The following is a 14,893-nucleotide window of genomic DNA, read 5'->3' on the forward strand; positions in this document are numbered from 1 at the left end:
AGGGGGGGACTCCCCATCCCTGGAGGGGTTGAAGAGTCGGGTTGACCCAGCGCTGAGGGATCTGGTGGAGTTGGGAATGGTCAGTGTGAGGTTAATGGTTGGACTAGGTGGTCTTCAAGGTCTTTTCCAACTGAGATGATTCTGTGATTCTGTGGTTAGTCTGAGACATGACCCCCACCATAGGCAGGACGGGAGTTCGCTCTGGGAAAGATGAGCTCAGAGACAGCACCACTCTCCCAGAAATACCGGCATCCTCATACAGTGAGGAAATGTTTGCGGGTAGACGTTTCATCTTCTCTTTCCCTTGTAAGCCTGGTTCAATCCCAGCAGCCTGCAGCACCGGCAGCAGCGGGGTTGTGGACCAAGCCCAGCTGCCACATGGGTTTAACCTGGCTCACTGAGCTTAAATGCTAAACCAGAGCAGTTCGCTCCCTCTCTGGGTTCAGCAGGGCACATTCCTCGCCGGGGAGGGGGAGCCTGTCCTGCATTTTGTGCCTGGTTCACTTTGGCAATTGCTTTTCCCCAGGTTTCATCGCACTCACCTATAAATAACTCCTAAAAACACCTCTGTAGGTGATAATTAACTGGAGAGGAGCTGCGTGGCTGCGCCAGCTAAAAGTACCTGGCTTGCTTGTGTCAGCTCCCCGCCATCCTCCGGGCAGCGCTGGGGACGGGAGCTGGCTGACATGCAGCGTGTCACGGGGTGGGACATCTCCAGTGCCAAGCGCCAGGCCCACTGGGATGCTGCCTGGGTGTCCGCAGGGATGCTGCAGGGACAGCTCTGGAGAACGTGGCAGGGGCCAAGGCATGTCACGGGGCAACCTCAGCCGCTTCCCGCAGGGACCGGCAAGGACCAGTATTACCCCTGCGCCTGTCCACAGGCTTTCAGGGAGGAGGGCAGAGCGCTGGACCGTCACAATCATCACACCTACAATCCCGAAGCAACCTTGTTTGTGAATGCGTGTGGTTTTGGGGTGGGGTTTTTTTTTTGGTTTTTTGGTTTTTAAATGAGGCTGGTGCTGCTCCTGGCAGGTTGGCATCCCTCGTCCACACTCCTATGGGAAGGGGGCACACACGCCGCACTTGCTCATCTCAATCTGTCAGTGCTTTCCCACAGTGGCAAACAAGGCTGAAAGGGGGTTTGGGAGCTCCTCCGTGAAACCCCCAAACTGGAGTCATGGCTGGCTGCCAACAGCAATAAGTATTTACTTCTTAAAAAGCTACCAAAAATCACAGAATCACAGAATCATCTCGGTTGGAAAAGCCCTTGAAGATCCTCCAGTCCAACCATGAACCTCACACTGACCGTTCCCAACTCCACCAGATCCCGCAGTGCTGGGTCAACCCAACTCTTCAACCCCTCCAGGGATGGGGACTCCCCCCCTGCCCTGGGCAGCCCATTCCAACGCCCAACAACCCCTTCTGCAAAGAAATACTTCCTAAGAGCCAGTCTGACCCTGCCCTGGCGCAGCTTGAGGCCATTCCCTCTTGTCCTGGCGCTTGTTCCTTGGCTCAAGAGACTCATCCCCCCTCTCTGCACCCTCCTTTCAGGGAGTTGTAGAGGGCCATGAGGTCTCCCCTCAGCCTCCTCTTCTCCAGACTAAACCCCCCCAGTTCCCTCAGCCGCTCCTCGTACGACATGCACTCCAGGCCCTGCAACAGCCTCGTTGCCCTTCTTTGGAGACACCCGACAGATCTTTAAAAAAAAATCAAGTTAAATAATTGCAGGTTTGAGTGTGTGAGCATCCAAGTGAGAGTGCGCAGGGCAAAGCAGCTCCCGGACCCACCTGTGGGTGTCTGGCCCCAGGATCCCTCTGCAGGGGGAGGAGGAGGGAGTGCTCATTTGCAGGTCACTGCCATTTCTTGCTCTGCCCTTGAATAACGACCATATTTAACTTCTCAGCGTGTCTTGCAAAGGGGCAAGCCCCCTCTGAGTGCTGTGTCTCTATGGGCCAAGGGTCTTCTTGGACCCACACACCTGGGAGGTGGAGGAGCCTGAGAGCTGCCTGGAGCTCCCATGGCAGTGGAAAAACCTCACTGTTTCCCTCAGGGACAGGAGGGCTGGGGTGAGGCTGCAGAAACCCTGTGGCTGCAGAAAAATGTCAGCAATTCCTGTAATTTCCCGTGGTCTGGATGGCGGGAAGCAGAAAGAGATGCCTACAGCATCCTCCCACTGGAGCCAGGGCTGCTGTGTCCCCCAGGACACCCCCATCGCCCAGCCAAGGAGGTTCTCGCCCATGTTTTGCAGCCAGGAGGGTCCAAGGTTCACCAGAAGAGCCAGGAGCAGTACGGGCTTGCACTGCTTTTTTTTCTTCCAGTGTTACTGTTGCAAGCCTGGATATTAAAATCCAGGAAAAATAAAAGAAACACTAAAAAAGTCCCTGAGTGGGAGTGGAAAGTAACAGCTCTACTCTCCTTTCACAGCTCTGAAGGGGTGCTACGGGAGGACTCAGCGATGCTGAGAAGCTCCTGGAGGCAGGAGGTGTTTGTACCTCCTTTCTCCAAGGGCAGCAAAGGGATTTTGGCTGCTGTCTTTTGGCAGGTGTTTAAAAGCAGAGATTGGAAGGGTTTGCTGGAAAAGCTCAGGCTGCAGTGCCTGGAGCCCTGGGGCGATGCGGGGCCTGTGCAGCTCAGGGACAGGAGCGATGGCTGGTCCTGCCTCAGTTTCCCCTCTTGGGAAGTGACCCAGTTTCAGCTCTGTTGCTTAGAAATACATCGTGGCTGGTGATTTTGCCTTCTCCCAGTAAGGGAAGCAGGGGCTTGGGGCTCTCTGCTCTGCTTAAGGGGCAGCATGGCTCTATATGGAACCAAATTATGGGGCAATAAGAGAGGACGGCATCCCCAGCATAACCCTTCCCTTGAGAAGGGTTGGGAAAGCTGTTGCAGTGATGCTGCAGCCCCTCCAGCTCCCTCCTCTGTACCAAAGCTCCTTGTCCCGTGCAGTTTGGCCCCTAATTCACTCTGCAAATCATCTCTGCGCAGCAGGGTCTGTATTCCTGGAGCACAGGGGGATAAACAGGTTGTTCTCAACTTCCCCCGACTCCCCTGGGCTGGCCTGGGGGGGGGATGATGGCCCGGGCCTTGCTCCTGCCGTTAGCGATATCGGAGTGTCCTCTGCTGGGCACAGGGTGTTGTCCAGTCCCGGGCCTGCACGTCCCTGAAGGCCCCTCTCTCCTCATTTCTCCGGTGAGCCAAGGGAAAATAAAGAACAGGACAAACTAGTCGAGGCTAAGGAGAGCAAGGGATAGCTGGCTTCTGCTGCTGATTTGCTTTGGCTGTTAAAGATCTTTCCAAAATTAAATGAAAGCCATGGGATGGGCATTTTGATTCTTCCGCCCTTTCTCACAGCTCATTTTTTTCACCTACACAAAGGTTTGAGTTGGAAAAAAAACAACTCAAACAGCTGCAATCAGGACTTTTTTTCTTTTTTTTTTTTTAATTCTGTTCATCCGATCTGAAATTAAGGGGTTTTTCTCTTGTCCATGCAGAGAAAGTCACAGGCTGGATCCAGAGTCTCTTCACAGCAGTGTACTTCTCCATAAGGACATTTTGAAGTGTTTTTTTGCATCAGACAGCTGCTGGAAACCAGCCCCATGCTCAGAGGTGACTGAAACCACCGCTGTTGGTGGTGTGACAGGCACTGCGAGGTCTTGCTGGGTCTCATTTCCAGAGGCACAGGCACGCTGCTGTCACCTGGCTCCAGTCAGGACTGGGGGGACAGCCAGAGCTGTCGCTTCAGGAACACGAGGAGCCGTGAGAGCTGCGTTTTAAAAGAAGGTCAGCTCTTATGCACCATGGGGACTCTGCATGTCCCAAAGCAGGGTTTCCTTCTATTTACCAGGGGCAGGAGGAGGGGAGGGAAAGGCAGAGGATGAAAAGCAACAGTCAGCATCGGTCCTGGACGGGTTGCAAGTGGAGTGCATGCCCATGAGAATCAGGCACTGCATGGGGACAGGCTGAGGAGAGGGACCGTCTTCTTGAACTTTCACTAAAGTACCCACCTTTTCAAACAGCAGTACAGAATAACAGCACCAGGTACTCAGAAGGACACCTGACGTACCCAAATGCCCCAGGCTGTTCTGAGCTCTGAAAATTAACTGAATCACAGAATCATCTCGGTTGGCAGAGACCTTGAAGCTCCTCCAGTCCAACCATGAACCTCACCCTGACCGTTCCCAACTCCACCAGATCTCTCAGCGCTGGGTCAACCCGACTCTTCAACCCCTCCAGGGATGGGGACTCCCCCCCTGCCCTGGGCAGCCCATTCCAACGCCCAACAACCCCTTCTGCAAAGAAATCCTTCCTAAGAGCCAGTCTGACCCTGCCCTGGCGCAGCTTGAGGCCATTCCCTCTTGTCCTGGCGCTTGTTCCTTGGCTCAAGAGACTCATCCCCCCTCTCTGCACCCTCCTTTCAGGGAGTTGTAGAGGGCGATGAGGTCTCCCCTCAGCCTCCTCTTCTCCAGACTAAACCCCCCCAGTTCCCTCAGCCGCTCCCCATCAGACCTGTGCTCCAGACCCTGCACCAGCTCCGTTGCCCTTCTCTGGACACGCTCGAGTCATTCAATGGCCTTTTTGGAGTGAGGGGCCCAAAACTGAACCCACTCATCGAGGGGCGGCCTCACCAGTGTAATGTTAAAGGCCTTTTCGTTCTTTTTCCATACGCAGTAGTGGGGCCTGTGGCAGCATCAGGATGTAACCTCTCAGCATGGACCAAGTCACCAAGCAGTGAGACAGTAATGCTTGAGAAATGGCTTTTGTGCATTGAGGTGGCTTTCACACCGTGGGGTACTGAATCTTCCCCTTCTCCAGCTGTCTCTCCATGATGGAGTAAGGGTCCAGCCCTGTATGTCTCAAGTCAGAAAACACAAGAGCCATTATTCTTAGTATCAGGGATTTATTTATAGGACTGGGGTTTGGGTCTTTCCCTGAACATCACTTACAGAGTAAATCAGTTGGGTTTTATAAACTTTGCTCACAAAGGTCTTATCACCTAATAGGTAAGCTCCAGATACAGCACTCTGCCTGATGGGGAACTTGGGTGAAACAGCAGTGGCTCTACAACCACTTCCCTGCTGAAACCTTAATTTTGTTCAGGGTATTGTATACACACACACAAAACCCATTTAAGATGTGCATCTAGCTTGGTTTATGTGACACGTGTTGTCAGTGAATAACATTTGCCTCTTCTATAACAACGGCTATACGAGGATTTCAAAGTGCTTGATAAACCTGACTGTCTTACACTGGAGCAAATGATTTTCCTAAAGCCCTTGAAGCAAAGGCTTATGAAATCCCCGTGTATCTCTATTGCATATAGAGGTAAAAAAAAAGTCACCATGAGTACTCCGTACACCAAGACATGGAAGCCAGGAGCCTTGGACTTCACACTAATATCTTCCCAAGTGACTGAAGCACTGCTATACAAATTATTTTAACAACCGATTCTTAATTAAAGGCAAAAATCATGTCAGTGAAACAATTCCTCCCATGGTGCTAGTTTAAAGGAATGCTATTATTTCTTGACTGAAAGTTGGCAATTGTTTTAGTGAAATGTGAGATGTTCTCTGATCCTTCTGGGCTGGAGCAGAGGCCTTATCTCCTACCACCGGTTTCATCTGCTAGTGGGACTTTGATTTGGTTGGCTTTTTTGTTCTTCCCTTCTTACAGCAGAGCCTGCGGCAGCAGAACAGGCAGCACTTCAGAGAAATGAAGAGGGAGAGGAGCACCACAGCGAGGAGGAAGGCGATGACATCCAGGGAGTGGTACTGGATCCAGTTCAGGTCATGGGCAGCGGGTCGCAGGTGTGGGGCCCCTTTGTGTCTCATTACAAACTCCACCCAGTGCACAGCCAGGTCCAGGGGGTGGATGGGTCTGTCGAGGTGAAGGTCTGAGAGACGCTTGATGTTCTCTTTGTACCTGTCAAGAAAAGTTGTTGGGTGTTTTCAATGACTTGTGCTTCTGAGACTGAGTCCCCAGAAAAAAAAAAGGATGCAGTGTCAGTTATCTGATGGCCCACTGGGGGCTTCTCTGGTGATGTTTCACCACCACCACCACCCCATGAGAGGGATAATGGCAAAGTTACAGGCCCAGAAAAGTGCCGTTTTCAATGAAAAAAAAAAAAAAAAAAAAGAAGGAAAACTATTAGAAAAGAATAAATAGAAAAAGCTTAGTTTGAGCTGTCAGCAAAATCTCTGGGGTGAAGGTATCTGGCTGAAATGTGAGACTGGGTGTAGAAAAGCTGTCCAGCTTTTCAAGATCAAGATGCATTATTATTATTATTATTAATGTTGTTATTATTACTGCTGTAAGAACAGTGGTTAAGAAACAATGGCTATAAGGTGCCATTTCTCAGAAACAGGATGGGGAAGAAGATGCCAAGGACTGAGAAGCCCTACTGACAACACAGAACGGGAGTGGGGAAGAGGAGGGTATGTCTTAAAGCTCCCCTTTGCTGTGATACCTTAAAACACCTTGGGCACGCTGACTGCAATACTGTGATGTCTAGTGTGGTTCCCTGTACTGCCTCAGCGTACGTCTGCATGTTCATCCTGCTCTGTGCTGGAATTGTCCAGCCTTGCTGAGCCAGCACAGCAGCTGACTGTGCTCATGTAGCTCCTTATGAGCGCTAGGGAGGAGGGAAATGACTGAGAAAATTAGTCTGTAAAATAAATGAGTGATAACAGCTATGTTTAGTAAACCCTGCCAGCTGGGAGGCAGTTCCTCCTGATGCACTACAGCCTCTGGACCATACTGAGGCACTGCCACTTGCTGCTGCGCAGACAGCATCTCTGGGCAACCCTCACGCAAAGAAAATCAGCCAGGCAGCTGAGCCTTTCAACCTTTTGTGGGTCCCCACTGATTCATGTCACCACTGATTTGGGGAACAAAAGCAGTTTGCCACATCTCCCTTCACCAATTGCCTTTTCTACCACATTGTGTCAAAGCCCTCAACATCACTGCCTGGTAAATTTGGTTTTGAGCAGGTGGCACATCTTTTGTCAATTTAATTTCTTCCATTGCACTTATACCCCATCTTCTGTGATACCTGCATCCTCTCCTATCAACCAGTTCTTGTCACCCTGGATTATAACCTTGTTTTTGACACCCTGGATTATAATCCCAGGCAGTGAGAAGGACGGTGCTGCTACAGGGACAGGATGAAGTTAACCCAGGGCAAGCTTCTCCATGAGGTAACTTTGATATAAGAAGGCATATAAGAACAGATTAGTATTCTGCTAAGATGGAAGCTAGAGTGCTGGCATTACACAACAGTAGAAGGAGAAAGGCTGTGCTTCTATTACTAACTTTTTATCATTAATAACTGCTTTCAGGGCAGTGGATATGTCCTTCGAAGTCATTTCGAGTATATTCAGTGTCAGTCCTGCTCCCCGTGACTCCACTCGCTTGGCGTTGTCCATCTGGTCTCCAAATAAAGGCATTAGTACCATTGGCACCGCATTGCATATGCCCTCGTAAACACCGTGTGAGCCTCCGTGGGTAATAAAGGCACGAGTCTTAGGGTGAGCTGTGGAGGAAAGCAAGACTTGCTTAGCTATTTGATTTCTTTAGTAACACAGCCCTGGGGAAAAACTTGCACAAAAATGGCACTGGTAGGTATAAATTGAGAACTTTGGACTGTCATGTGCATCACTACTTATGGACAGACTTAGGGCTGCAGAGAACAGGACATTACAGGGGATTGAACAAACTTTGAGTTGCAGAGCTCTGTCTTGGTTTGGGGCATCTCTGGAAAGCTTTGGATAATCCTCCAAAGCTTCTCAGATTTTAGGATGAAATCAGAGCCAAGGGAGGTTAAAGAGGATGTTACCATTGCTTACTTTTCTACCCTGTCTTCCATTTGCTGGTTTTGCAAATCTCCCACAGCTGAGCCCTGATGTCTAACTAACAAATTCACTCCTGGCAATAGCATGTACAATTTTACCACTTGAAAAGCTCAACGACCTCTCTGGAAATGATCACTTGAGGACCTCAAATTTTCTTTTCAGTCCAGTAGACAAAAACGTGACAAAAACCTATGGCTGGGTGTTGAGACTGGCTAGTGAGAGCTAAAGACACCCATCTGTGACAGTAAGGGTAGTCAAGTGTTGGAACACCTTTCCAAACAGAGTTGTTTCATAGTTCAGCAATTTTGAAGTTGCAATCAGATAAGTTTCTAAAAGACAAGCTCTGGTTCAAACAGCAAAGGCTGTAAGGAAGTTCTGTGACCCACAGTGACACAGCGAGTCAGCACAGATGGTGCTAATGGGGCCATACAGCAGCAGTATCAGATTAAAAGAAACACGCTGGTATCACTCAAGGTATCTCAGACCTACCTAGAAGATCATTCTGTGGCAGCCATTTGACAAGCTTTACGTTTTTCGGCAGGTTGGGGGGTGCCTCTCCCGTGTATCGCCACAAAACCTTTCAAAAGGAAACACAATGTCATTTCTCAGCAACCAGCCTCTTGCTGCTCCTCAGTGGGTTTGAAAAGCACAGCTAAAAACATCCATGGTGCACAAAACCTGCTTCCTCGTGCAGAGCCGCTGGAGTGATAGTTTCATCTGGCGTCAGGGAGAAGGAGAAAGAAGGGAGGACCAAGCACACTGAAAGCCGAAGGTAATCATGTACTGTATTTGAAAACAGTCTTGAATTGCTGTGCTGGAAGGGAAGAGGGAGACCATACCGTTTGAGGGACGGATCCCAAGGCATCTGCAATTTCTGTGGCTTTCTTCATAGGAATCTCAGAGACCATGGAGCCCAGCGAGAAGACAACAATGCCGTGTTCTCCAGAGGCATTCACAATAGCTTCAAATTCCTGCCAACACAAAGCACATCCTTAGTCAAAGTCCCTTCCACGTCATACGCTGTAATTTCTGTCACGTTCCCACAAAACTGTCTGGAAAGGCAATAAAACAAACAGTCAACACAACAAAATTATGATTAGGAAAATTAGTTACCTATATGAACATGAGTCCCAAAGGAAAAAAATGGGCACAGGTGGATGAACAAAGTTATGAAGGTGCATGAGTGCAGAATCGAAGCCCAAACCAAGATTCAGTATGAACATGAGAAAAAATTTACTTTAAAAACAGTCACGTAGCAAAGCCTGCCTGCTCAAAGACATCAGTTTCTGTGCAGCAAAAAAGATGCTGTACCAATTGAGATCAATTCATCATCACACTTTTCCTGGCAACCAATCCCCAGGTGAATACATTATGGTTTATTTTCACATTTATTGCAAGTCAGATGCTTTAGAGTTGATACTCTTCTTTCAAACTATGCAGCTGCAAGAGAGAATTAAGATTCTGAAAAGTGTTCTGACAGCAGTGTCTCTAATTTCTAATATCTGGATTTATTTGGTCTGCTTTGAGTATGATAATATTGAACCACTGCCAATTTTTATATGTATTGTTTGTTTGATTTAAATAAAAAGACTAGGAGATCTGTCACTGGAATCCAAGAACAAAAGGGTTCTGAAGAAGCATAAAACCAGCTGAAGGCTGGAGCAAAAATCCTGTGTGACAGGAAAATATTTGGTAAAGCCGGGGAAGGAAAGACAAAGCTGGAGGGAATTGCTGCGGACATCAGAGTTAAACGAGTGGAATAAAATGAACTAAATGTTCCTGTAAGTCTGGCAATTGAAATGTTATCTCTAGGGTCTGAGGGGATAACCAAGACTGACTCTCTCAGTTTATGCTCTGTTACGTCTTTGTGTGACTGACCAGAGTGCCATGGCCCTTCTCTTGGACTGGATCCCAAACAGAAGGAGCCACTGAAGGTTTGTGATAGCTGCACAATGAATAGCAGACCTGGTTCTCCTGGGGGCAAACAAGGTGAAACGTAACTGTCATTTCAGGGCTTGGTTCTGTCTTACCAGGTTTCTCTGAAGACGTGCTCTTCATTCAGGTGTCATAGATGTCTGGCTGGGAACTCGGGGCTCAGCTCTGTACAAACTCACAGACACCTGGTAGCTGCAAAATCCTCCCCAAATTACAAATGTGCTTTTGGTACAAAATTCTTCAGCAGTTTCTGATGCAGTGGAAGAGATACGGCTATTTTGGGGTGCATTTAGCCCTATTTATTTTCTAGTAAATGGGTCTAGTCACATCAGTTTTACTCTGTTCTTTAAATGGTTTTTTGTGCCAACATCTGACTCCCTGCTCAGAAATGCCACTACCATTATGAAACCATTATTTGCAGTCCTGCTTTGGGAATAGGTAGGTAGCATAAGAAACACATGGACCTGCTCGAGGGGGTCCAGAGGAGGCCACGAAGATGCTCAGGGGGCTGGAGCACCTCCCCTGTGAGGACAGGCTGAGAGAGTTGGGGGTGTTCAGCTGGAGAAGAGAAGGCTCTGGGGAGACCTTAGAGCAGCCTCCCAGGACTGAAAGGGGCTACAAGAAAGGTGGGGAGGGACTCTTGATCAGGGAATGTAGGGATATGACAAGGTGTAACAGGTTTAAACTGAAAGAGGGGAGATTTGGATTAGCTATAAGGAAGAAATTCTTCCCTGTGAGGGGGGTGAGGCCCTGGCACAGGTTGCCCAGAGAAGCTGTGGCTGCCCCCTCCCTGGAAGGGTTCAAGGCCAGGTTGGACGGGGCTTTGGGCAACCTGGGCTAGTGCAAGGTGTCCCTGCCCATGGCAGTGGGGTTGGAACTAGATGATCTTTAAGGTCCCTTCCAACCCAAACCATTCTGTGATTCTATGATTTTATTAAAGCCTTTTTAACCAGCAGCTGCTTGTATCGATGGGTGCTACACACGACCTTTATGAAATACCTGCAGTGGTCACTCACTGAAAAATAAGAGAAAGCGCTAAGAATTAAGAGGATTTCCTAGTGGAAAGTGGCAGATATCCCCTATTTAGGAAGTCTGGCATAGTTCAAGCAAAATACAGTTGCAGTCCAGATCTGGGACAGGGTATTTTACACAAAAGAAGCAGATCTCTTGCTGCTTCACTGAGTGGTGGGAATTTCATTCAGTTCTGCCACTGTCTGAAATTCCTGCAGAAATGGTCCTCTGCTCAAGGGCAGAGGACTAGGACGATTTGGCCTGCTGCATTACCCTAGCTTGCACCAAGTCTTGTAAACCGGTGTACAAAACAAAATTACTGGAAATAGGCAGCCAGAAGATACCTGGGGGAAGAAAATGGAAAAGCCCAGCTTTGTATGCATGCTTGTCTGGGAATCCGGAGTTATCCCACAAAGTAATGTACTCCTCGATGCACAAGGGATGGAAAGGGCAAAGTGCTTTCCTAGCCTTTCCCCTGGTATTATTTGTTACTGCCAGCAGCTCCATCTCCTGGTGAGAGCAAACAGTGCAGCCGTAGCTAAACTAAGGGAAAAAAAGGTTAACTAACCTGTGATAATGCTTTTTCCTGAGTGCAGCTTATGCCTCCGATCAAGACCATATTAGGCATTAGGGGCCTGGGGTACTCAAACACAAAGTCGTATTTCATGAGCCAAATAGACGTGTGGCTGAACAGCTCAAGCACTGTTGCCTCTTGTTGGAGGAATTCTTTGATCAAACCATCATATGGTGAATAAAGAAAGCTGCAAGCCAGGGAACTGCTCAGGCTAGCTATGAGATTGCCCACACGCTGGAGGAACGTCATGCGGTCCGTGTAGCGAGTGAAGAACCTCGGAATGTAAGAAGGAGGATTTGGACAGAGGGTAGCGTGGAAGTCTAGGCTGCACGGCAGTCCCCGTACGAGGTACACAGAAGGTAGGGAGAGATGTTCAGCCACTATTTGTCCACATGGAAAAAAAGGATCCATAAAGACAGCATCAAATTTGCTTTCTTCAAGGTATTTGATCAGCTCTTTGTTAGACAGAAGACGTTTGCAGGAATCAAAGAACATGGTTGTAATGTTTGCCAATTTTGAGAATTTTTCCAAGAAGGGCTGAGGTGTGAAACTCCTGTAGCCCATCTTTTTAAATTCTGCCTCCACATACTCCCTGGTGTAAGGCACAGAGTATGTTTTTATGGTATAATGCACAGACAAACCTATCCGCAAATTTATCTCTGGCGCAACCACCACGATTTCATGTCCCTTCTGTCTGAGCCGCTCCACAACCGGGCGCATGCTGAGCCAGTGACTGCCATCAATAGGTACAACCAAAAGCTTTCCACTTTCAGAAAAGGTCCACAGGAGCAGGAAAAACACAACCCAATAGGCAAGAGAATTCAATCCTGGATTTGAAGAAGCCATTTCCCTTGTGCTGTCAGCAAAGTTTTAAACAGCCGCAAAACTCTTGCAGGGGGCGAGGAGTGAATCATGGGGTACTTTGCACTTTAATCCTAACTAAGGTTAAGTGTTTAATTTTTAACGGACTGTATGTTTGTGGGCAGAAATGAGGGTAATTTTTAACTGTGGGTAACAGTTGGGTTTATCATTTGTGCACACGGTGAAGGGTTTAAGCAACTGGGTGCTGCAAGGTAAAGATGAATGCTTGAGTTAACATTAGAGGATTCAACTGCTTGAGGAAAAGTGTCATGCAATTGGCCATGTGTCGCACTGAAAGGCTGAACACAGTTATGAATGGGAGGTTCAACACCTGGCCAAGCAATCACTATCTTACTAACATCCAGTTAATGATGAACTCTCTGCCTTGAGTCTGCTCAGCTGATTGGACACAAAACTCAGAACAAAATCTGACCTTTGGATTACCTTGTGCTCTCAGAGCCTAAACAAGAAGCAATGATCGACAGAGATTTGATACACAGCCAGTTGATACAGTTTATCTTCAGATTTGTTTCTATATCATCGCAGTTATCAAAGAGAAAGCCCTGAGTCTACAGTAGTAAATGTGATGTAAGCTCAGTGATAACTTCTGCTATTGCACCACCGCCGTCTGAAAAACAGAATAAACTGACACCTGCACTATTTGCATTGCCCACTAGGGAGATTCAAACAAGCTGGGGGGGGGGGGGGTAGATAGTTATAAACCTGAAGGCTTCTTTTTTCTAATCATCCTCTTATATGCTATCTCACATTGCTTCTTACACAAATTCAGAGACAAAAGACCTCCCTCTACCATCTTTGATTGCATAGCCCTGGTTCTGGGGTATTCATCTGCATTACCAGTCTCTGTGGCACACTGTAAGTGCCTGGGCATATACAGAGTTAGTTTCACATTTCCATTTTTCATCCAATCAAGTCTCCTGCAATTAATCAGTATTTCACAAATGTTAGGGATATTAAATTGTATGACCTAGAATTATTTTGTCATTTATCTAGCTACAGCATATGTGCCACGACTGTCTAATATTATGGTGATATGCTTGCAACAAGCTAAGCTATACCTAGGCAGTTACATAGCTTAGACGACTTCACCTAAGGTCTTCCAGGGAGAAGCCCTTCAGCTGCTTGGAGTGCAGGTCTTGTGATCATCTCTAAGAGCCTGAGATTCCTACTTTCCCAATCATTCCATCCCGTATTGCCTCAAGCACAAATACTACTATAGGAAGCACTTAAAAAAGCAAATCTTAAATGTTAAATTGTTAAACAATGACAAACCTCCGATAATGGCTTCTTCTGCTCACAGTTGATGCCTCCAATATAGACCATATTTGGCATGATTGGGCGCGGATACTCAAAAACAAAGTCATATCTCATCAGCCAAATTGATGCTTTGCTAAATAGTTCCAGTACTGTTACTTCTCTGTGAAGCAACTCAGAAGCTAAGTTCTCGTATTTTAAATAAAACAGATAGCAAAGCAAAGGCTCTGAAAACCCAACCAGGAGGTTCTTCACACGCTCCATAAATGTCATGTGATCTGAAATGGATGTGAATGTCCTCGGCACATAAGAAAAAGGACTGGGACACTGGGTAGCTTTGTAGTCTAAGGTACATGGAAGACCACGCATGAAGTACACTGAAGGGAGAGAGAGATATTCAGCAACAATTGGTCCACAGGGCAACACAGGATCCATCATGATGGCATCAAATTTGCTGTCCTGGAGGTACTTCATTAGTTCTTCGTCATGTAAGAGATGCCGACAAGCAGAAGAGAACATGGTGGTCACTTCTGATATATTGCTGAATAAAATGGTAATTTTTTCTAGAAAGGGAGGGTTATCAAAACTTTTTTCACCAATGGACTGGTAGTGCCTATCCAAAAACTCCTGTGTGTAAGGCACAGAGTATTTTTTGATGGTGAAAGATTGTGAGCTTTTCATGAGCAAAGTGGCATCAGGAATCACTGCAACAATTTCATGCCCCCTCTCCCAGAGTTTCTCCAGAACCACACGCATGCTCAGCCAGTGACTTCCATCCTGAGGCAAGACCAAGAGCTTCCCACCTTCTGCAAAACTCCAGAAAGAAAGAAAAAGAACAAGCCCAGCATACATCTGGTACCTCCACATAACTGTCATGGGGCTGTCAGCAGGAAAATAAATTAACTGTTCCTCCGTATTTCTTCCAGGCAGCATATGAAAGCAACAAAGAGTTGTACCTTATTTATAACCTGACGGTCTTTAACCTTTACCTCTACAAAATGTTCACTAAGACAGGTTATTGGAGTTCAAAGATCATGTTTTAAACGGTGATAAAAACATTGATAAAGTGCTATCAAAGGATCTAAAGCAATAAGCATTTCCATGCATTTAAGTTATCTTAAATGATTCAGAACAATTAGCAGGGTCTTTGATTAGCAGAGGTAGCAGTTGTTTGCAGAGGGATTTTTCTGGGTCAGGGTTGTTTGCACTTGACTGTCCTGTGCCAGATTCGAGTCAGGAATCAAGTTTTATGGCCACTGAGCTTCTCCAGAGAGCTTATAATACAAGAAGCGTGTTGCACTATTGACATGAAAGACCTAAACCTCCAACTTTCTCTCTTATACCTTTGCCCAGAAAGGTACCTGGAGCTCACACAGGACATTTCTGCATGGTA

General features: G+C 47.3%; 1 protein-coding gene across 6 annotated transcripts in view; it reads right to left on the reverse strand.

Annotated features, from left to right (window-relative positions):
- Positions 1–4,874: 4,874 nt before the first annotated feature.
- LOC141925482 (UDP-glucuronosyltransferase 1A1-like) overlaps positions 4,875–14,893 on the reverse strand; it is a 36,348-nt gene continuing 26,329 nt past the window's right edge. For 4 of the 6 annotated variants that reach the window (XM_074829829.1, XM_074829830.1, XM_074829834.1 and 1 more), the window contains exons 2-5: positions 8,684–8,815; positions 8,334–8,421; positions 7,306–7,525; positions 4,875–5,916 (exon numbers count right to left, since the gene is read on the reverse strand). In XM_074829829.1, the coding sequence (XP_074685930.1) occupies positions 5,619–5,916; positions 7,306–7,525; positions 8,334–8,421; positions 8,684–8,815 (738 nt within the window). In that variant the 3' untranslated portion in view covers positions 4,875–5,618. Of the gene's footprint in view, positions 5,917–7,305; positions 7,526–8,333; positions 8,422–8,683; positions 8,816–11,358; positions 12,220–13,518; positions 14,361–14,893 lie in introns of those variants that run through there. The other 2 variants (XM_074829831.1, XM_074829828.1) reach the window with 2 other exon arrangements.

This window comes from Strix aluco, chromosome 6 (genome assembly GCF_031877795.1).
Source record: "Strix aluco isolate bStrAlu1 chromosome 6, bStrAlu1.hap1, whole genome shotgun sequence".
Classification (NCBI taxonomy): domain Eukaryota; kingdom Metazoa; phylum Chordata; class Aves; order Strigiformes; family Strigidae; genus Strix; species Strix aluco.